Below are 21357 nucleotides of genomic sequence, written 5' to 3'. Positions count from 1 at the left end.
TAGTATAACCCTATCACTTTAAACAGAGATACTTTGGGCTGCTTCAACCCGAGTTTGAAAAATGATCTTTGAGATCTAAGCTCATTAAAATGTTACTCAAAATAATGGGGGGATTATTGGGTGACGGAGTCCTTGATGAAATTTAGGGAAACTTAAGATTCTTGAGAAGAGGAAGAAGACAGTGTGAGGGTGATTCTTCTCTTTTGTTTTGAAGTTATTCTTGACTAGAGTTTTCTTAGTTACTACGTTCTAGACCGTTGAAATTTTACTTAAGTACTTGTCAAAGTGTGAGCACTTAAATATCTCGGGCTGCTTTTTATGTGCCATAGTGTTTTCTGACTCTTCCCAGCTCTCCCACAGATTGCTGAAGGCATTTTGGGGAAGGTATTTAACTTTTGTCTTAGCTGTACTTGCGATTTGAAGTTTGCCAACTGTATTCATCGTTTTTATTAGATGTAAGTAGTGTAATTTGTTAATTCAGCTTCCTGCAGGTGGTCAATCTGAGTTCTTACATTTGAAAATGTAGCATTTGGGAAACCTCAAGAACAACTATTTTCAGACTGTATTTCCTAACTAAGGTTTACATGTGTTGTATAAGATGTTTGATTTCATCACCTGCTTTTATTATAAGGAGTTTTATATTCCAGCACCTTTTGAGGATTGCGGAATGATTAAAAAAGTAATTGGAAGGAAAGCAAAATAATTGCTGTGTGCAATTATAGCAGACCTTCTACAAATGTGGATGGCCCTTGGCTGTGGTGAGAGGAAACTGTACGTGAAGAAAGAGCTAAGCAGACAGGACTGGTCAAGCACACAGATGCAGAAAGCATGTGTTTGTGAGCACTTACTTGGAACCTCTCCTGTTTAGGTCTGTCAGCTGCTGCTGGGATTGGTGTAGATGACCTTCGCCGCTTGTGCATACTCAGGATGAGTTTTGTAAAAGGTTGGGGACCTGATTACCCAAGACAGAGCATCAAAGAGACACCGTGCTGGATTGAAATTCACTTACACCGCGCCCTCCAACTTCTAGATGAAGTACTCCATACCATGCCGATTGCAGACCCACAGCCTTTAGACTAAGATCCCTCTGCTGCACTGCTGTGGGCTGTGATTTTTGTGAGAATGATGGATTGTAAAATACAATCCTGTTTATAACCTGAAGATACATTTTACTTTAGTTCTGCTTAGTCTCCTAAAAAACGGGTTTTAAAAATTAATTTACTGCCTTGCTCTTAGCAGAAAGAAACCGAACATGCAGAATTTGATTTTCAGTTATTTTCATAGAATCATAGAATGGTAGGGGTTGGAAGGGACCTTTAGAGATCATCTAGTCTAACCTCCCTGCAAAAGCAGGTTCACCTAGATCAGGTCGCATAGGAACATGTCCAGGCGAGTCTTGAAGACCTCCAAGGAAGGAGCCTCCACAACCCTTCTGGGCAGCCTGTTCCACTGCTCTGTCACCCTCACAGTGAAATATTTTTTTCTTACGTTTAAGTGGAACTTTTTGTGTTCCAGCTTCATCCCATTACCCCTTGTCCTGTTACTAGCTACTATAGAAAAAAGGGATGTCCCAACCTCCTGACACCCACTATATAGATATTTATAAATGTTAATAAGATCTCCCCTCAATCTCCTCTTCTCAGAATTTAATTGTCATAATACATGGCTCAGGGCTTGAAGTGAAAGGTGAAGGCCCTAGACTCCACAGGATTGGGTTTGTTAATTTTGAAACCTCCCTTCTCTATACTGGTGTCTTTGGTGAAAAATCATAGAATCATAGAATGGTAGGGGTTGCAAGGGACCTTTAGAGATCATCCAGTCCAACCCACCTGCAGAAGCAGCTCCACCTAGATCAGGTCACACAGGAATGTGTCCAGGTGGGTTTTGAAGACCTCCGAGGAAGGAGCCTCCACAACCTCCCTGGGCAGCCTGTTCCACTGTTCCGTCACCCTCACAGGAAAATAGTTTTTTCTTATGTTTAAATGCAACTTTTTGTGTTCCAGCTTCCTTCCATTACCCCTTGTCCTGTCACTAGATACCATCAAAAAAAGGGATGCCCCAACATCCTGACACCCACCATATAGATATTTGTAAATATTAATAAGATCCCCCTTCAGTCTCCTCGTCTCCAGACTAAACAGCACCAGTTCCCACAGCTTTTCTTTATAAGGAAGATGCTCCAGTTCCCTGATCAAGCCTTAAGCTTGGCCAACAAGTCTTTAACCTCTTCCACCAAGAGCAAGTCCTCTGCTGTCCAGGCCATCCTACTATCCTTGCTGGACTAGGCTTCCTGAGGGCCAGTCTTAACTGTAAAGACTGAAGCAAAGAAGGCATTCAGTAGTTTGGCCTTCTCTGCATCCTTGGTCAATAGGACACTCTCTGTGTTCAGCAGTGGGCCCATATTCCCCCTAATCTTCCTTTTGCTGATGATGTACCTGAAAACTCCCTTCTTAATTTAATTTGCTTTCCTCACAAGGTTTAATTCTAGAAGGGCTTTAGCCTTCTAAGTTGCACCCCTGCAAGCTCTAGCAGAGTTCCTATCCTCTTCCCAAGAGATCAGGCCCTGTTTCCACCTCTCATAGATGGCTGCTTTCTGCCTGAGTTGTCCCAGCAGATCCTTGCTCATCCATGGAGGCCTCCTGCTTCCTTTTTCCTGCTTTTGTACTCATGGGGACACACTGATCCTGGGCTTGGAGGAAGTGGTGCTTGAAGATCAAACAGCTCTCTTGGGCACTTCTACCATCTAGAATCCTGTCCCATGATATCATCCAAGCAGATCTTTAAAGACGCCAAAGTCAGCTCGCCTAAAATCCAGAGTTATGGTCCTGCTTTATGTCCTGCCTCTTCCACACAGGGTTTTGAACTCTGTCATCTCATGGTCACTGAAGCTGAGGTTGCCTCCAACCTTCACATCTCCAACCAGACCCTCCTTATTTGTCAGCACCAGGTCCAGCAACACACCCCTCCTCATTGGTTCCTCAGTCACCTGTGACAGAAAGTTTTCATCAACAATCTGTAGGAACCTCCTGGACTGTGTGAACTTGGCTGCGTGACTTTGCCAGCAAATATCAGGGAGATTGAGGTCCACCATGATGACCAGGGATTGTGACTGTGCGGCAGCTCTAAACTGTTTGTCGAAGGCCTCATCCACTTCCTCCTCCTGATCATGTATCCTGTAGCAAACTCCTACAAAAATATTGCCTGCTTTGCCCTGCCCCTTAATAAGCACTCAACCTGCCCCTCATCCCCACCCAGGCAGAGTTCAATACATATTGCATAGAGAGCAACTCCACCTCCTCACCTTGTCAGCCTGTCTTTCCTGAACAATACATAACCCTCCATGGCTGTGCTTCAGTCATGGCAGATGTCCCACCACGTCTCTGTGACTGCAATGAGATTGTTAAAAGAAAAAAAAAAAAAAGCCTCACAGAAGTCTTTTGTATGCAGAATATATATTATATATATATATTATATATATTTATATCTGAAAAATCCTTCTAATAGTTGTAAACCCTTATCTTAGAGCAACTTGAAAATTCCAACTGATTTGTGATGTTCTTTTTATGAAACTATAGTTAACAGAAAACCTCTTTATTTTATTGGCTACCTTTTTCTGGGTTTTTTTTTCAGATTAAAAATGTAGAAGCTGCCAAAAAGCTGAGGGATGAAACATAACATTGCTGGCACTGATTAAAAATAGCAAGTGTGAGAAATGTGACTTTTCCTTTGCTAGTTGTTTGGGGTTTTTAAACATACCTTAGACTTTTATTTATACATGTGAGTTTTAAAACATTAAAGGAAATGGATATATTCAGTGCTGGCATTCAAGTTATATTTAACATGAAATACCCAGTCTGCAAAGTTGCCAATGAAATTGAGTAATGAGTAACCAAATGGCAGGAACATATTTTCATAACTGCTACTGACTTTGATTTTACTCCAGGAAAAATTGGCAGATATTTTAAAAACAGGTGCATGACTCTTTTTCCTTGCATATACCATTAAATTGTGTCTGATATTCCTACATCACTAGGATCCAGGTTTTTTTTTGTATCAGTTCAACTTTTTCACTTGGGGCAAGATGGCAGACTTGTTTTTATATCTCTTGGTTCTTTTAAGCCCTATGGCATTAAGGATTTTATCAATTGGCAATGACTTTGTATAGAGAATTTACAGTAGAAAGAAAATGCTAATATATTGACTGTATGACAGATACAATATGTATACTTTCATGCTAGGTAAAATGGCCTCAATAAAATGATGAAAACCCTGATTTTTAAAAATAAAATTAGTTTGCTTCTCTTACATAATTTTGCACCTTGAAACTGTGAGTGCTGGATTACTTCCCTTTTTGCAAGAGCAGCAGCCAACAGCGGTAGGCATTTTTGTTAGTTGAACTTCCTGGGAAGCAAGCCCAATCTTATTTCCTTCCACCGCTTCTCAAGAAAAGCCTCTTCTGAGAATCTCTCCTTTGGCTATTCAAGAGAGAGGAGGAATTCCTGGATTTTCAGCACATTTGTAGGGAGTCAGAGCTCAGTTCAACAGGCGGAGGAGTACATAGGCTCCAACTTCAGTCTTTCAAGCACTGCCAGCCTGCTCTGCATGCCAGTTCTGGTGGTTAACAGAGGTACAAGTCTTGGAGGAGATTATTCTAAGCTTTTTGCCATATTTCTTGCATATTCAGGCACCTCCTGTGGAGATCTGTGACACAGAAATTCTTACAAAATAAGTCAGTAGTTGTTTCTATTGTGGAAGGACAGAAGGCATGACTTTGGGAAATGGATGAGTTTTCTCCAGCTTTTCATTAACAGTGTTGCTTTATGAAGACTAACTTCCAAGATGTTTTTCCTCTTATGTGGCAACATCTTGATGACTGGAAAAAAAGCATTTGCTTTTCTCAAGGCCTTTTATTTAAAACCTTTTTCATTTTCCTTTCCTAATGATCTACTTTGTCTGAAACCCCAGCTGCTTCAGATTCTTGAGGAACACTTTCAATAGAGGGTTCTGACAAGATTCTTGGAGAAGCTTATTAAGCAGCAGCCTGGTTATCCTTCATCTGCAACGGAAAACTTGATTTTGGGGAAGAAATGAGAAGCCTGTTCACATATTCTTCTTGCCAGCCTCCCTTTTGAATTGTTGGCCCTCTTCTTGCTGTTGGGTTCAAGGGGCCTTGGGAAGTGGCTGGCCTTCCAACTGATGAATTGCTTAGGACTGACTTATCATTTGATGAGGAGTCCATGAACTCTTCCAGTTTCATGTGGGGGCTTTGCAAGGTGCTTCTCTTGGTGGGTGACTGATCTCTCTATGGCTACTTTAGCCCTGTTATTGGTAGTTTTGAAAGAGAAAACATTTTAAGCTGATATGGTAGAGAGAAAGGAGAGGAAAGCTCTGCCCTAGAATGATTTAAAAATCCTGAATTGTACCAGAAATCCCTTGGAAGGAGTGGTTAGGGATGGTTACTCCTTAATGTCACTCTTCTGGGCTTGATGAGAGTGCTGTGTGTGGACACTGGCCCCTAACTGTGGTATAAAACCCTTTGCTAAGGGCTGCAGCATTGTGCATCCCTGGGAAGTACTCTGGCTGCTTTTTAGAGAGGGACCTAATGTATGAAGGAGATGAGGGTATCTTCCCCATCACCAAACAGGTCTGTAGTAGCAGTAATTGTTGTACCTGTGTCCAACACCTGTGCCTTACCTTTGAGACTCTTAAGACACTTGTAGAGATGACGGTGTCTTCTCTGCATAGCCTCAATTCTTTTCCTGGGAATCATGAAAAAATTTCTATGCCAGTGTACATGGGGGAAGCTTCTGCCTCTGAACCCTTCAAATGTTGTTTACATCTTTGATGGTGGTCTTGATTGAGACATCTTTAATCTCTTTTTGGAAAAGTAAGCGCTTTAGAAAGGACTGTCTCCTTGATTTGCATTTTGACTCTGCTGCACAGAGGGCCTGGGATCACTGATCACCTCAAATGTGACTGGTTCAAAGGCAGCCAAATGGGTCTTCCTCAAAGTGTGATTCAGACCCCGTTTAAGAAATCCTTTTTCTTCCCTGCTTTCTCCTGCCAGGCCCCATGCTACTTAATAGCTGCTCGATACAAGCAGAAGATACTTTCTTGTCAGGTGTTGTGAGGGATGCAATTTTTGAGAGATTGCTTCCTGTTTTAAAGGCAGACTTGAAAACGATGCTCTCGCCTGCTCCATCTGGCAACAGGTATCTTTCCATGACCAGTAAAGTGTTTTTGAGGACCATGGTGCCGCTCTGGGGACTGAGATGTGCCAGTTGCCTGTCGCAGGGTATTTGTGTTACTCGTGAGTACTAAGCTGGTCCTTTCCACCTCTGAAGTGGCTCGTTGGCACTTTGATCCTGGACAGGGAAATGAAACCAAGGGAAAGCATATCATCACCACTCATGTAGGAGCTGGATGCTGAGCATCTTTTGTCATGTCATCCACCTCCAAAACGCTCTTCTCCATTGTGTGTGTCTAAAGATGATCTGGGAGGTGTGCTAGTGCTGAGCCAGAGCTGCCACATGCGATGCTGCTGAGGCCCCTGAGGCCTCACCTGACTGTTCAGTGCTGTGAAAGTTTCCCTGGGTGAGACCTGCTGGGAAGCAGAACTACTGTCCACAAAATCTCGAGAGGTTGTAGTAGTGTTGGCTGCTGTTGTGCTTCGTGAGTGATACATCACTCCTAAATTTACAGGACTTAATTCTTTCAAGCTCACCAGAAACTACCCAATGCTTTCTTGCTCCAGTACTTTCTTCTGTGTATTTTCAGTGAACTTTGATAGCACTGCAAAGTTGTGATTCAGCTGGACTGAGAGCTGTGAAGTACCTGTAACTCAAAACTTGTTACCAGAGAATTTTTTTTAATATGAAAGCCTCATTAAGCATTTCTTCTTTTTGCTTATCAAAAAGCAATAGCTATCAACAGAATTCCTAGTAGTTCCTTTGTAGCTTACTCTATGTTTTTCATTAGACCTAGTTTGTGGATAATATTAGTGTAGTTAACTTTCCTGAAATTCTTTAACAGAGTGTGGTTTTTATTAAAAAAGGTAAAGATTCGAGTTTTTAGCTTCTTTATTCTATTCAGTGGAGAGCTTGTACCCTCTTTCCAGCCAGCTGCAATCTGGAACTATATAGGGACTGGGAGAGCTCCTCAGGGCAGGGCTGCCATGTCACAGGTTCCTCTCCTCTGAGTCATGCATGTCAGATTCTTGAGTGCAACCAGCATTGAACCAGAGCCAAGTGTGGGTGCTCTTAGCGATGGGAATTATTTCTTTTTAACTGCCAGCTGAGCTGTGTGTGCGATGAGCTTAGAGTGAGTGCCAGCTCTCTGCAGCTATATGTTGGTGAGTGGTTGCTGTCCTGTGTTAGAAAGTGCATTGGAACTCTGCTCCATTTGCTCCTGCAGTTGCCAGGCTGCACAACTCTTCCCAAGAAAGGAATAAAATACCAACCACCACCAGTCAGGGGATTGGGGAATAAAGCAGGTGATGCATTTGTGATGCTCTGGGTTTCTGCTGATCCCAGTAAGCAACTGCATCCTAAGGTTAGAGAAAGGGAAAAAAGACAAATCCACCCTCTGAACCCCAATGATATAAGAGTGGGAGGCAGTGAGAAAATTCCTCCATAATTGCAGACTTGGTGCCCTCTTTGAGCAGGAATGATGTATCAGAGTGGCTTCAGTGTGCAGTTGCTCTGGCTGCAGCTGCAGTGAGAGGGAGGATACTGATGCAGAAGTCATTACCTGTCACAGATTCACAGAATGTTAAGGAGTTGGAAGGGACCTTAAAAGATCATCCAGTCCAACCCCCCTACCAGAGCAGGACCACCTAGAGTAGGTCACACAGGAACTCATTCATGTGGGTTTGGAATGTCTCCAGAGGAGACGGGTCCCAAGGTGCCAGACTAATAACTAATGCAAATGGTGATACTTCCACTGAAACATCTTCCTGGACTTATAGTCCTGCAGTGAGCTCATCCATCACCACCTTAAACCAATTTTATCTCCTTACCTCTCCAGAAACCTTTTTAGCCTCTCCCTCCTGGTGCTGTTAGTAACCCTTTGGGAGCTGCTGACCAATGTAAAACCATTGGAACTCACTCTGGTATTACCTTTTAGAGCACTGAGCAACTACGTACTGGCACATGGTGCTGCACATTTAATTTCCCTGAAACAACAATGTGACTGCAGGCTTGGAGTAAATCCCAGGATCCCAGAATGGTAGGGGTTGGAAGGGACCTTTAGAGATCATCCAGTCCAACCCCCCTGCTAACGCACGTCCACCTAGATCAGATCACACAGGAACAGACCTAGGTGGGTTTGGAAACCTTCAGAAAAGGTGTAGCAGGACACTCTCCCTAATGAAAAGACACAAGCTGAAGGTCATGCTGTTTCTTAGTTGTGAAGGCTGTTACAGAATAGCCTGACTTGACTATCTCCAAGGTTAATTTGGGAGGATGAGAAAAGCCCTGAGCTAGTGGGCAGTGAAACAGACATCTCAGAGATAACGTTGTTGCTGGAAACTAGATCTTCTTGCTAGCTCTACAGAGATGTAAATTCAACAAGATGACTGACGGTCAATCACTTTATTCTATAAAAGCCCAGTCCCATTCTGTGAGGTATGAGAGGATTTCTGCATACTCTCCTTTATAGAGTGTCTGAAAATCTTCCCCCTTGAGTGGGGAGGCCCCTCAGGGTTACCCTCCAGAGCTGAAAGGAAGGGAATTGCTCACTGTCTTTGATATGGGTAACATCATTCTCTATAAAATAAGTAATCTCTATAAAATAAGCTAGCTTTAAACTGTTAATTCAATTAGTTCTAAGTAGTAGCTACAGTACTAATATCATGTAGTAAGTGTTCCTGTAACCCATTGCCTACTAAAACAGAAAACCCGTGTTCTTATCCTGATTGAAACTGTATATGAAATATATTTCCAATTCCAATATTCATATTATTCTGTAAAAATAAAATTCTGTTTTGCTATACCCTCTGAGTTTGCCATCATCACCCTGTGGGCACAGGGAACAGAAGGAGACTACACATCCTCTCTGGACAGCCTGTGCCAGGGCTCCCTCACCCTCAAAGCAAAAGTTTTTCCTTGTGTTCCTGTGGAGCTTCCTGTGTTCCAGCTTGTGCCCGTTACCCCTTGTCCCGTCACTGGGCACAACAGAAAAAAGACTGTCCTCATCCTCTTGGCACCTGCCCTTCAGATATTGAGAAGTGGTGATAAGATCCCCCCTCAGTCTTCTCCAGGATAAACAGCCCCAGGTCTCGCAGCCTTTCCATGGCACAAAGCTAAAGCAGAACCAAAAAAGTCTTAGTCTGAGCATCAACTACTCCTGACCTGACATCCTGTGGGTAAAGTGTGGGCTTCCCATCCTCAGCATAAAGATCATGAGTCTACATTGTGTTTTTCATCTTTCCTTGGGCTCCACATACAAACTTTTTAGAAACATCTATTTCCCCCTCCCGACTGATGGCATGGATGCCATACAGGGTGGGGGATATTCAGCACTGGGGATAAACTGTCTGATACTGCCAGCTGAGCCCTGGCCCTGTTGCCAGCTGATGATACAGCATGTGCCCATGGCAAAACCCCACCTTCAGCATGGTTGGTTGATGACCCAATTTCACTCTTTTCTTGACTTAAGGCAGCCTGACCTGCCCACTTGGGCTGAACCACAGCCTCAGCCTCCACTTCCACATCACTTCTCCTCAAAGTGTGACATTCAGAGAACAAAGCTTAGACTTTCCTTTTGCAGCTTTACATTTCTCCTCCCTGCCATGTCCCATGCTGTAGTTTATGCTGTGGAGCAGATACTTGCTGGCCTCAATGTGGGGGACTTCCTACAGCCACTTGATGCAGATCGTTTGCCCCAAACCAATTTGTTTTCTTTGCAACAACCTGCACCTCCACCTCCTTCAGCTCCTTTTGCAGTTATTTATTTTAAACTTTACCCAAGCAGCTCCTGGAAATGCAACAGAACTTTGGAAAACATCAGCCAAGGGTATTTTGGGGAAAAAAAAAAAACAAAAAAAAAACCCAATAAAACACATCACCCCCCCCCCTCATTTTTTGCTTATACCAGCTGTTTATGCCACCCACCTGCACCAACCTGGCTCCCTGCTCTCAGGTCCCAGTAAGGATTGAGCTGTTTCTGCAGCCTCTGCCACCAGAAATGCTCCTCACCTTACTAGTACTGGCAGCTCCAGTGAGCAGGTGAGCAGAACTGTGGGAATGGGGATTAAGAGGTACCCATGGTCAGGAAGCTGCTTCCTGGGACATCAGGCCCGAGGCTGAAGTTCACTCACCCACAGGCAAATTTCTCCCCAAACTCTCCATTCCAACCATTCCATAAGCCAGTTTGGCTCCTGAGTCTTCATGTGTTGATGGTCTCAACCCAAGGGAAGTGTCACCCCCTCTCTGCCAGAGCTGCAGATACTGTAAGCATCCTCACTGCCCATGGAGAAGGGAGTTTTAGTTCCAAGGAGGCAGAGGATTTCTGGGTGCAGCGCTCTGCCCCGATGCACCAGCCCAACAGCTTGCAGAAATGCAACAACAACACAGAGCACAAAAGGGATTTAGTTTTGGGGTTGTTTTGGTTTTTTTTTTTCAACTTAAAGCATTTTGTTGCTAGCTCCTGAACTGTACCTACTGTCCCTGGGAGCAAGTTCAAACCCTGTGGATAGCTGAGCAGGAACATCTGAACCCTGACTAGTTTTAAGGAGCCAAGGAGAGATGCTGAGCACAGGTACATGTCGTTCCGGGCACAGCCTGCACTGCTTCCCACCCCAAGGTCCATATGAATGCTAGTGAGCAATATCTGCAACAAGAAGCAGAAAAGAACCTTGAACTCCTTCCCCAGCAGCCCAGAGAGGTTTCCCATCCCTGTTTCCTCCCCCTTGCTCCCAACAAGGAGACAGAGGTGGTTTCCCAGGGCAGGGGCTGGGCTTTCGGATCAGCCAGATGCTGTTGCAGGAGGGCAGGACTAGGAGATACTTGTCCAGCTGAATGAAGGTCTTGTGGGGCTTCTGCCTGATGCCAAACCAGCCCTACTGGAGCCCTCCCTGCCTGGGGAGAGCCACTGTAGGAGCTCCTGGCCCAGTGCAGAGCCCAGCCAAGAAAGCAGCTTGGTGCTTCAAGGACTGAAAGGAGAAATCCAAGCTTAATGCCTCCTTAAAAAGCAAAAGGAAAAAAAAAAGGCAAATAGTTTAGCTCTCTTAACCAGACTGGCTGGCAGCAGGGCAGACTGGCTCATTGCCCAGGGTGGCAAGTGCTTTCCTTTCCATGAACAAGAGATAAGATTCCAAGTGGGTCACCCATCACAAGCACTCCTGAACATGGAAAAATAAATTCACAACAGCAAATTGAGAAGTGGCCTTTTTTTTAAAGCCCATGTCTGTTTTAGGCAAATCTGAAGAAACTGCAGTGCTATTGCTCTACTGAATAAACCATATTGAAGGACTTGGGATTTAAGATGGTTGATGTTCATCTAGAAATAGGGAGATTTCATCCCCCGCTGCCTGAGGTTTTGTCTGAGGCCTCTTGCTGCAACACTAAAACCACCTCAAGCCCGAAATGAATTTAAATGCTCTTTGATCTCTTCCCAAGACTTACAATTACGGTTAAAAAGAAATATTCTTTTCTCCATCCTCTTGAAGAAAGTGAACAGCAAGTTTAGGTTTGAGGAGAGGAGCTCCTCAGTGACTTTGAGGCCCACAGGTTCCACCACCACCATAGACCTCAGGGATGTTGCAACAATTGATGAAGGAGGAGGTAAAAGCAAGAAGTGATGACTGTTCAAACAGTGTTGCTCTGAGCTGCAAGATAATGCAGAGCAGTTGGTTGCATGTATTACTAATAGAGACAAATATGGGAAAAGTAAGGTTTCAATTTCCCAAGTTTGTGCCCTCACTGCAAAACAGTCATGGGATCCTGAGGAACAGGATGGAAATATTCAGAGCGACTCCTTAGACTCAGAGATTGAGTTTTAATTTGATCTGGATTCAAAAAACAGGGAGGTGCTGGAAACATGACCCCTCATAAAAATGATGAGGCAGCAGGAGCAAGCTTACATCCTGAAAGAGTTAAGGGAATTTTTAGACATCTATCAGCAAAGGAGTGGAGAAAACACTCCTTGAGCTTGGGATAATGGAGCTGCATCTATTAATTTATTAGCATGTGAAAAAGATTTGTTTAGCCTTATAGCCAATGCTGATCAGACACAAGGATATGCTCCATTGCAAAATATCAGAGATTCTGATGGATGAGATATTCTTGTAAATACATTGTATCAGTGGTTGCATTCATCAGCTTTAATAGCATATACAGAACCTGACGAATTAGTGTCATCCCTCGGGAACTGGTGTACAATGGAAGATGGTATTTATTTGGTGCAGCAGACGGCAATGGCAGTTTTTGAGAGGAATGCCTGTCTCACTAAAACCCTTGATTATACGAGCAGTGACAAAAGCTATGGGTAATACAGGCACCCTAAAAGATACCTTGAGGACAATTAGGGCCGTAATTTCATGGCAGTCTATTCAGGTGGTAAAGGAAGGAAAGCTGGCAAAACCAAAAGAATTTACATTGTGGGTGATGAGGAAACAGACATGGAATGATATTGTACAAGCTGATATCCCACAATCAAAAATAGATGGGATCACAACATCAGAAATGTTTTGTCAATGACAAAAGTTGGCTTTTATATAAAAAAAAAAAAACACCACACCTATCCTCATCACCAATTCTGTGCCCAACCTCCACCCTATCTACCACCCCAATGTATGACACTACATTACAAATGCCAAAGCAACAGAAACTAATGTTTGGCAGGTCCCCCAAAATTGTGCCCACAGCAGCCCGTGAGGGGGACTGACACCCCTGTGTTCCTTTAACTATGAAGTGACAGGCTGGCAAGATTTTGTACATATTAGCTCTCCTGAATACTGGAGCTGAAGTTATTGTATTGCACAGTGATATCAATAATAGAAAAGCTGTATCACAGATATGAGGATTGGAGGAAAGTTTGATCCTGGCCCTCCAAGCTGAGATTGCTGCACGATTGAAACTTTAAATGGTCACTTGTTTCAGGACTTCCCAAGCAGCATTTGCCATTTGATCTCTAACTGTCCTGCATGGATTCCCAAAGTGGGATCTGGTTGTGCTGCCCATGCCTACCAGGGTGGTAACTGTAAATCAGTATTGTATTCCAGGGGCAGAGGAGGAAATTACCCAAACCATTCAGGCACCTCAAGAATCAGGAATTGTTAGGGAAACTGTGACTGCCTTTAACAACCCCATTTGGCCTGTCAAAAAAGCAGATGACACTTGGAGAATGGCTGTAGATTACAGAGAACTGAATAAAGTTACCCCTTCCTCCTTGTAGTTACAGTACCAGACATGATTACTCTCATAGAAAAAAAAAACAACAAAAATGTACAGCCTTGGAATGTGGAGATAGATGTTGCTAATCTTGTCTTTTCTATAATTGCTTCAGAAAGCCAAGACCAGTTTGCCTTTACCTGGCAACAAAAGCAATATAGTTCCAGGTATTGCCTCGAGGCTACAAACGCAGTCCCTCCATTTGCCACCAAATGATAGCAGCTGATGTAGCACTATGGTCTGGTACTGTCACTGTTTACCATTATATTGATGATCTATTGATTAAGTCAGACTCAAAACCAGAAACTGAAACAGCTGCTGAATTGGTGATGGCACGTTTACAATATCAAGGCTTCTTAATCCAAGGAAAATACAGGGCCCTAGTGCTACTGTACAATTTTTGGGAATATTTTGGCATGGACAGATTAGAGAAATACCAAATAAGGTACAGCAAACAGTCCAGAGATTTCCTGTACAAACCACAGTTATAGACTTTTTTTTTACTTTTAGGTTATTGAAGAACTTTTGTGCCTATACTAGGGGAAGCTCTCCAGGTATCCCTACATCTCCTGTGGAGGAGGCATTCCCTTATGACAAGTTAATAGAAGAGCACAAAGAAGATGCCTAGTTTACTGATGAAAGCACAACATACAAAGAAACTACAGGGGAAATGGAATTGTTTACACCTACAGATTGCACACTGAGAGTACAACCTATTACTCTAGATGTGAAGATTCATATAGTAATCCCTTAGAATGCTGTATGGTTCTGTACCCCAATGTATTATCTTATTTTACATCCTTTGTTGATATCAGATTATTGAGTTCTTGTATTTCAGATATCTTTGACAAACACCGGTGTCTGATCTAGAAGAGACAGTATTGGAACAGTATTACTGGTATCACAAACCCAACATCGAATTGAAGTCAAATCTGAAAAAGTGAAGTTACAGCTCTCCAATGTGTATGGGCAATTACCCCACATCATGTTCCCAAACCCAGACTAATATTACCTGAAGGAGCTGGAGCAACAGCATATGTATTACCGAAAGAAGATGATACTCCTGTTTTTCTCTTTTATCACAGGTTGGCTTGTTGTGCTTTGTAGTTTGTGCTACAAACACATACACTGTACATATTTCTGCAAGATCACTATGGCAACATTTAACTCAGCCTCCACTGTAACTACCTCATCAGACTTTTACACTGAAGGAGGTTCAAACACTACAAACCTTTAACAATGTGCTGGAGATGTGTCCTTCAAGGGAGCTCAAGGACAACAAGAAGAGCTTCTTCAAATACATTGCAGACAAAGCTAACGCTAGAGGCAATGTAGGCCCACTGTTGAATGAGGTGGGTGCCCTGGTGACAGAGGATACAAAGAAGGCAGAATGCCTTCTTTGCCTCTGTCTATACTGCTGGAGACTGTCCTCAGGAGCCCCAGACTCCAGGGGAAGTCAGGTTAAAGGAGAATTTTTGTTTAGTTGATGAGGACTGGGTTAAGGATCAATTGAGCAATCTGAATGTGCATAAATCCATGGGCCCCAATGGGATGCACCCGCGGGTCCTGAGGGAGCTGGCGGAAGTCATTGCTAAACCACTCTCCATCATCTTCAGTAAGTCATGGAGAACAGAAGTGCCTGAGGACTGGAGGAAAGCAAATGTTACTCCAGCCTTCAAAAAGGGTAAGAAGGAGGAGCCCCACAGACCGGTCAGCCCCACCTCCATCCCTGGAAAGGTAATGGAATAACATATCCTGGATGCTGTCTCCAGGCATTTAAAGGACAAGAGGGTCATTAGGAGCAGTCAACATGGCTTTACCAAAGGGAAGTCATGTTTGAACAACCTGATAGCCTTTTACAAAGATATGGCTAGATGATCCTAGTGCAGTGAATGTGATTTATCTCCATTTCAGTAAAGCATTTGACACCATCTCCCACAGCATCCTCATGGCAAAACTGAGAAGATGTGGGCTGGATGATCAGGTAGTGAGGTGGATTGTTGAAGGGAAGAAGGCAGAGAGTTGTGATCAATGGGGCAGAGTCTAGTTTGAGGCCTGTATCCAGTGGAGTCCCTCAGAGGTTGATGCTGGGACTGGTACTATTCAATCTATTCATTAATGACCTTGCTGAGGGAATGGAGGGCACTGTCAGCAAGTTTGCTGATGATATTAAACTGAGGGGAGTGGCTGATAACCCAGAAGGCTGTATTGCCATTCAACAAGACCTGGACAGGCTGGAGAGTTGGGCAGAGAGAAATCTAATGAAATTCAACAAGGGCAAGTGTAGAGTCTTGCATCTGGGAAAGAATAACCCCTTGTACCAGTACAGGTTGGGGAATGAACTGTTAGAGAGTATGAGAGGGAAAAGGGACCTGGGAGTCTTGGTGGACAGCAGGATGAGCATGAGCCAGCAATGTGCCCTTGTGGCCAAGAAGGCCAATGGCATCCTGGGGTGGATTAGAAGGGCTGTGGTTAGTAGGTCAAGAGAGGTTCTCCTCCCCTTCTACTCTGCCCTTGTGAGACTACAACTGGAATACTGTGTCCAGTTCTGGGCCCCTCAGTTCAAGAAGGACAGGGAGCTGCTGTAGAGAGTTCAGCACAGGGCCACAAAGATGACAGAGTGGAACATCTCCCTTTGTGATGAAAGGGTGAGGGAGCTGGGACTCTTTAGCTTGAAGAAGAAGATTGAGGTGTGACCTCATTCATGTTTACAAATACATAAAGTGTGATTCTCAGGAGGCTGGAGCCAGGCTGTTCTCAATTATGTCCAATGATAGGACAAGGGGCAACTGGTACAAGCTGGAACATAAGAGGTTCCAAAGAAATACAAGGAATAACTTCTTCCCCGTTCAGGTGAAGGAGCACTGGAAGGAGCTGCCCAGATGGGTTATGGAGTCTCCTTCTCTGGAGACATTCCAAACCCACCTGGACAAGTTCCTGTGTGACCTACTCTAGGTGGTTCTGCTCTGGCATGGGGATTGGACTGGATGATCTCTCAAGGTCCCTTCCAACCCTTAAGATTCTGTGATTCTGTTTCATTGGTGTGCCAACCCCAGTAGCTGTATTACAGGATTATACTATGTTAAGTAATTTTGACATTGCTATTTCCCATAGCTTTGTGTGTTTTTCTTTTCTCCTAAGTAGCTGATGGCTGTACACCTATGAACATTAAAAAATGGAGTGACTTGAGACTGTTTCATCCTTTGACACCATAAGCACTGCATCTATTTTGAAGGCATGAATCACTTCACTGTGACGAATCAGCCAGCATAGAGAATGACGTTAAACTTCTCCAACAGTTAAAGCCTTACACGATACAATCTGCCTGTCTGGTTGACTGGTTTAACTCCGTGACAGATGTATGGGACATCTGATTTAAAGCACTATTGTAGAGATATTTTAATTCCTTCTTTCTCTGTGTGTTTATTACATGCCTCTTGGAATCATTATGCCCTACACCCACAAATCCAAATTAACACCTCCACCTTTGCCAGCGCTAGTAAAAGTGGTCATGATGATTTTGGGGTGGAATGTGGGAACATAACGTAAGATTGTCGAGGAGGACTGTAAATACACTCAAGTGACCTGCAGTAATTGTTGCTTAGCCCTGTGTGCTTGGCAAGTTGTTGAGATTTTACCCAGCCAGGGACAAAGAGCCATGAGAGCTCACTCACTCCTCTCCCTCCAGGATATATAAAGAGACTGATGCGTGACGCAGTTGCTCATCATCCGGGACCCGACTGATGGCTCTGGACCAGCAGCCAAAAACCGTGACCCCAGCAGAGAGCTCCTTCCAGCTAACTCCCCACCTAGATACTGGGCACGGCATCAGGATGGTATTGAATACCTGCTGGCCAGCCTGGGTCAGCTGCCCAGGCTATACTCCTTACTAGTTCCTCATAGAAGTTAACTCTATCTCAACTGAACCCAGTTTCTTATAAAAGTTAACCCAATCCTAGCCCAAACCAGGACATTCCATCCCTTAGTCTATACCATCTACATCAAGTGTAGGTTTACACTTTACAATTATCTACCACCACACTTCGTCTCCCTGAAAATATGGATACACACAGAGGTATATAATTCTCTCAGTTTATGGGCCATCCCTCTAATGTGCCTGTTGAGTTCATTTAGTCCATAACTTCAAGTCTTCATTCATTGTAGATCTTCCACAACAGGAGAGATGGTGTGTGTGTGTGAGGCAGGTCATCGCATGCAGTACCAGGAGTCTGCAGCTGATCTATCTGGAGTGTATTATGCCCATGATCTGTGAGTTGAAGGCGCTGATCTTGAGGAAGTCATTGGATGCCAGTTCACATTCCACCATTCTATATTTTGCTCATCCAAGTCCATCCTCCAGTGATTTGGGTGGTTCTTCCTGCAATATCAGTGATATCATATAGAGCAACTATGGTAGTGGTGATATACAACAGCAGAGTTATTTAACACCTAAAATCAAATTCCCTTGAGGTATACATTGAGTCTCCCCATCCTTGTGCATCACCCACCAAGCGCACCCAGGTTCCTGAGCGAAAATAATCCCATGGATGGCTTTGCCTTTACCTGAGTCAGGACACACTCAGACTGCCTTCCCTAACAGATCTTTTATGTGCACTACAAGGACTTTATCCCCTTCTACAGTATGCAAAAGTTCTGATTGGGCAGGGCCAACTCAGTTGACAGATCCTCTAGAGCTGACTAACCAGGCGGTCTTTTCTAAATGTATATCCCAATTTTTTAAGGTCCCATTCCCCCCATTGCTCTCAGTGTGGTCTTGAATAATCCATTGTATCATTCCATTTTTCCAGAGGCTGGTGCGTGATAGGGGATGTGATAAACCCACTCAATGCCATGGTCTTTGGCCCAGGTGTCTATAAGGTTGTTTCAGAAGTGTGTCCCATTGCCTGACAATTCTTTCTGCAGTGCCATGTCACCATAGGATTTTCTTTTCAAGGCCCTGAATGGTGTTCCGGGTGGTGGCATGAGGCACGGGATATGTTTCCAACCATTCAGTGATTGCCTCCACCACTGAGAGCACATGGAGTTTGCCTTGGTGAGTCAGTGGCAGTGTAATATAATCAAGCTGCCAGGCCTCCCCATATTTATATTTCTGCGATCACCCTTCATACCATATGGGCTTCAACCATTTGGCTGCTTTGATTGTAGCACGTCTCACACTCATGGATAACCTGTGCAACAGTGTCCAAGGTTAAGTCCACCCCTTGATCATGAGCCCATCTATGGGTGGCATCTCTTCTTTGATATCCTGAGGTGTCATGGGCCCATTGAGCTAAAAACTCCCTCTTGTGTTGCAAATCCAAATCTACCTGAGCCACTCCAATTTTGGCCGCCTTGTCCACTTGCTGGTTATGCAGATGTTCTTCCATGGCCCGGTTCTTAGGTACGTGGGTGTCTACAATGGTGCACCTTCACAACCAGCTTCTCCAGCCGAGCAGTGATCTCTTGCTATACTGGGGCAGCTCAGATGGGTTTACCCCATCGTTGCCAGTTATTCCATCTCCATTGTTGTAGCCATCCCCACAGAGTATTTGCTGATATGCACGAGTCAGTGTAGAAATAAAGCCTAGGCAACTGCGCAACAACTTCTCAAATACATTAATCACAGAGGTGTTACCTCAGTCACTAATTGTCCAGGCCTTGGTCAGCTGTGGGGTCCATCTTAGAATTGACTGGGCCTAACCCTGTCAGCTACAGGGGAAGCTTCTGGCAGATCTTTGTTTAAAGAAGCCACTCCTATAGCTCCCCCCACTACCAAAAAACCTGGCCCAGGCATAACCACTACAGATACACATCAAACTTCCCCAATCCTTCTGCATCACCCACCAAGTGCATCCAGATCCTTGGGTAAAACTGATCCCCTGGATGGGATTGCCTTTGCCTGAGGCAGGACCCAAATTGTCTTTCCTAACAGATTTTTCATACGTACTGCAGGGACTTTATCCCCTTCCACAGTGTGTAGGAGTTCTGATTAAGGAAGGCCAGCTCAACTGACAGATCCACTCATATACACTATCCAGGTGTGCTTGCTAGATGTGTCCCAATGTTTGAAGGTCCCACCTCCCATCACTCTCAACGTGGTCTTGAATAGTCCATTGTATCATTCAGTTTTCCCAGAGGCTGGTGCATGATAGGGGATGTGATAGACTCCATGCCGTGCTCTCTGGCCCAGGTGTCTATAAGGTTGTTTTTGAAATGTGTCCCATTGTCTAACTCAAGTCTTTCTGCCATGTCACCATAGGACTTGCCTTTCAAGGCCCAGGATGGTGTTCCAGGCGGTGGCATGAGGCATAGGATATGTTTCCAGACATCCAGTGGTTGCCTCCACCATGGTGAGGATGTAGTGCTTGCCTTGGTGAGTCAGTGGCAGTGTAATGTAAACAATCTGCCAAACCTTTCTGTATTTATACTTGAGCCATCATCCTTCATACCACAGAGGCTTCAACCATTTGACCTGTTTGATTGCAGCACATATATCACATTCATGGATAATCTGTGCAGTAGCATCCAAGGTCAAGTCCACCTCTCAATCACGAGCCCATCTATAAGTGGCATCTCTTCCTTGATGTCCTGAGGCATCATGGGCCCACCGAGTTGTAAAAAATTCACCTTTATGTTGCCAGTCTAAATGCACCTGTGCCACTTCAGTATTGGAAGCTTGGTCCACCTCCTGGTTGTGCTGATGTTCTTCATTTAGGTATGTGGACATCTATGTGTCACCTCTTCACAACTCGCTTCTCCATCCGAGCAGCAATGTCTTGCCACAAAGAGGCAGCCCTGATGAGTTTGCCCCAGTGTTGCGAGTTATTCTCTTTCCATTATTGTAGCCACCCCTGCAAAGCATTTGTCATCATCCATGAGTTAGTATAGGGGTATAGTATTGGTCATTTTTCTCATTCAGTGATGTCTAAAGGTGATGGCTTTCACCACTGCAAACTGACTCGACTCACCTTCTGCAGCTTCAGCAACTTGTCATAGGGGATTCCACACAGCTGCTTTCCACCTTCGATGTTTTCCCACAATATGGAAGGACCCATCAGTGAACAAAGCATATTGCTTGTCATGTTCTGACAGCTTATTGTATGGTGGGGCCTCTTCAGCATGTCACCTTTCCAGGCAATATTCCAAAGTCTTTGCACTCTGGCCAGCTGGCAGAGAAGGCCAAAGTACTGAATGCCTTCTTTGCTTCAGTCTTTACAGTCAAGGCCAGCCCTCGGGAAGCCCAGTCCAGCAAGGATAGTAGGATGGCCTGGACAGCAGAGGACTTGCCCTGGGTGGAAGAGGAAGAGGTTAGAGACTTGTTGGACAAGCTTAACGCTCATAAGTCAATGGGTCCTGATAGGATGCATCCTAGAGTGCTGAGAGAGCTGGCTGATGTGATTGCTAAGCTTTTCTCTATCATCTTCGAAAAATCATGGAAGACAGGGGAGGTGCCTGAGGACTGGAGAAAGGCCAATGTCACTGCAGTCTTCAAAAAGGGCAGGAAGGACGACTCAGAAAACTACAGACTGGTCAGCCTTACTTTCCAGAGTCAAAGACTATCTTCTTGGAGGTAGAGTCAGTGCTTGTTTATTAGTAATTGTCCTGGTTTAGGCCCATCAGGGAACAAAGACCACGATTAGCCTCGAGTACCGAAGAGGCTGAGAATTGCTCGAGGGCAGGGAGAGCTTAATTGCCGCTTAAGGATCAGGACAAAACAGATCAGGCTACTCGGTTTGGGGAAGAAAACAGAGAAACAATTTAATGCAACATCAACTAAAACATACCCCAAAAACCTAAAACATAACCAAAATGAAACAACCCAGAGTAATACATCAGTGAAGAGTCCAACCAGCCTTTTTAAGAACACCTTCTTGCCACACCTCCCCTCTTCCCGGGCTCAGAGCCCTGATCCCGGTGTTTTTACCCTGTCCCCCCCTGAACGGTTCGGGGGGCAGGCAGTGGGGGT

General features: G+C 44.4%; 1 protein-coding gene across 3 annotated transcripts in view; it reads left to right on the top strand.

Annotated features, from left to right (window-relative positions):
* The window catches only part of LOC133628677 (mothers against decapentaplegic homolog 4), a 46863-nt gene extending 29919 nt beyond the window's left edge, over positions 1–16944 (top strand). For all 3 annotated transcript variants that reach the window (XM_062017113.1, XM_062017111.1, XM_062017112.1), the window contains one exon: positions 869–16944. In XM_062017113.1, coding sequence (XP_061873097.1) covers positions 869–1080 — 212 coding nt within the window. In that variant the 3' untranslated portion in view covers positions 1081–16944. The remainder of the gene's footprint in view (positions 1–868) is intronic.
* The last annotated feature ends 4413 nt before the right edge of the window (positions 16945–21357 follow it).

This window comes from Colius striatus, chromosome W (genome assembly GCF_028858725.1).
Source record: "Colius striatus isolate bColStr4 chromosome W, bColStr4.1.hap1, whole genome shotgun sequence".
Lineage (NCBI taxonomy): Eukaryota > Metazoa > Chordata > Aves > Coliiformes > Coliidae > Colius > Colius striatus.
Note: the sequence above shows the minus strand (reverse complement) of the source record. Positions and strands in the feature narration are given on the sequence as shown.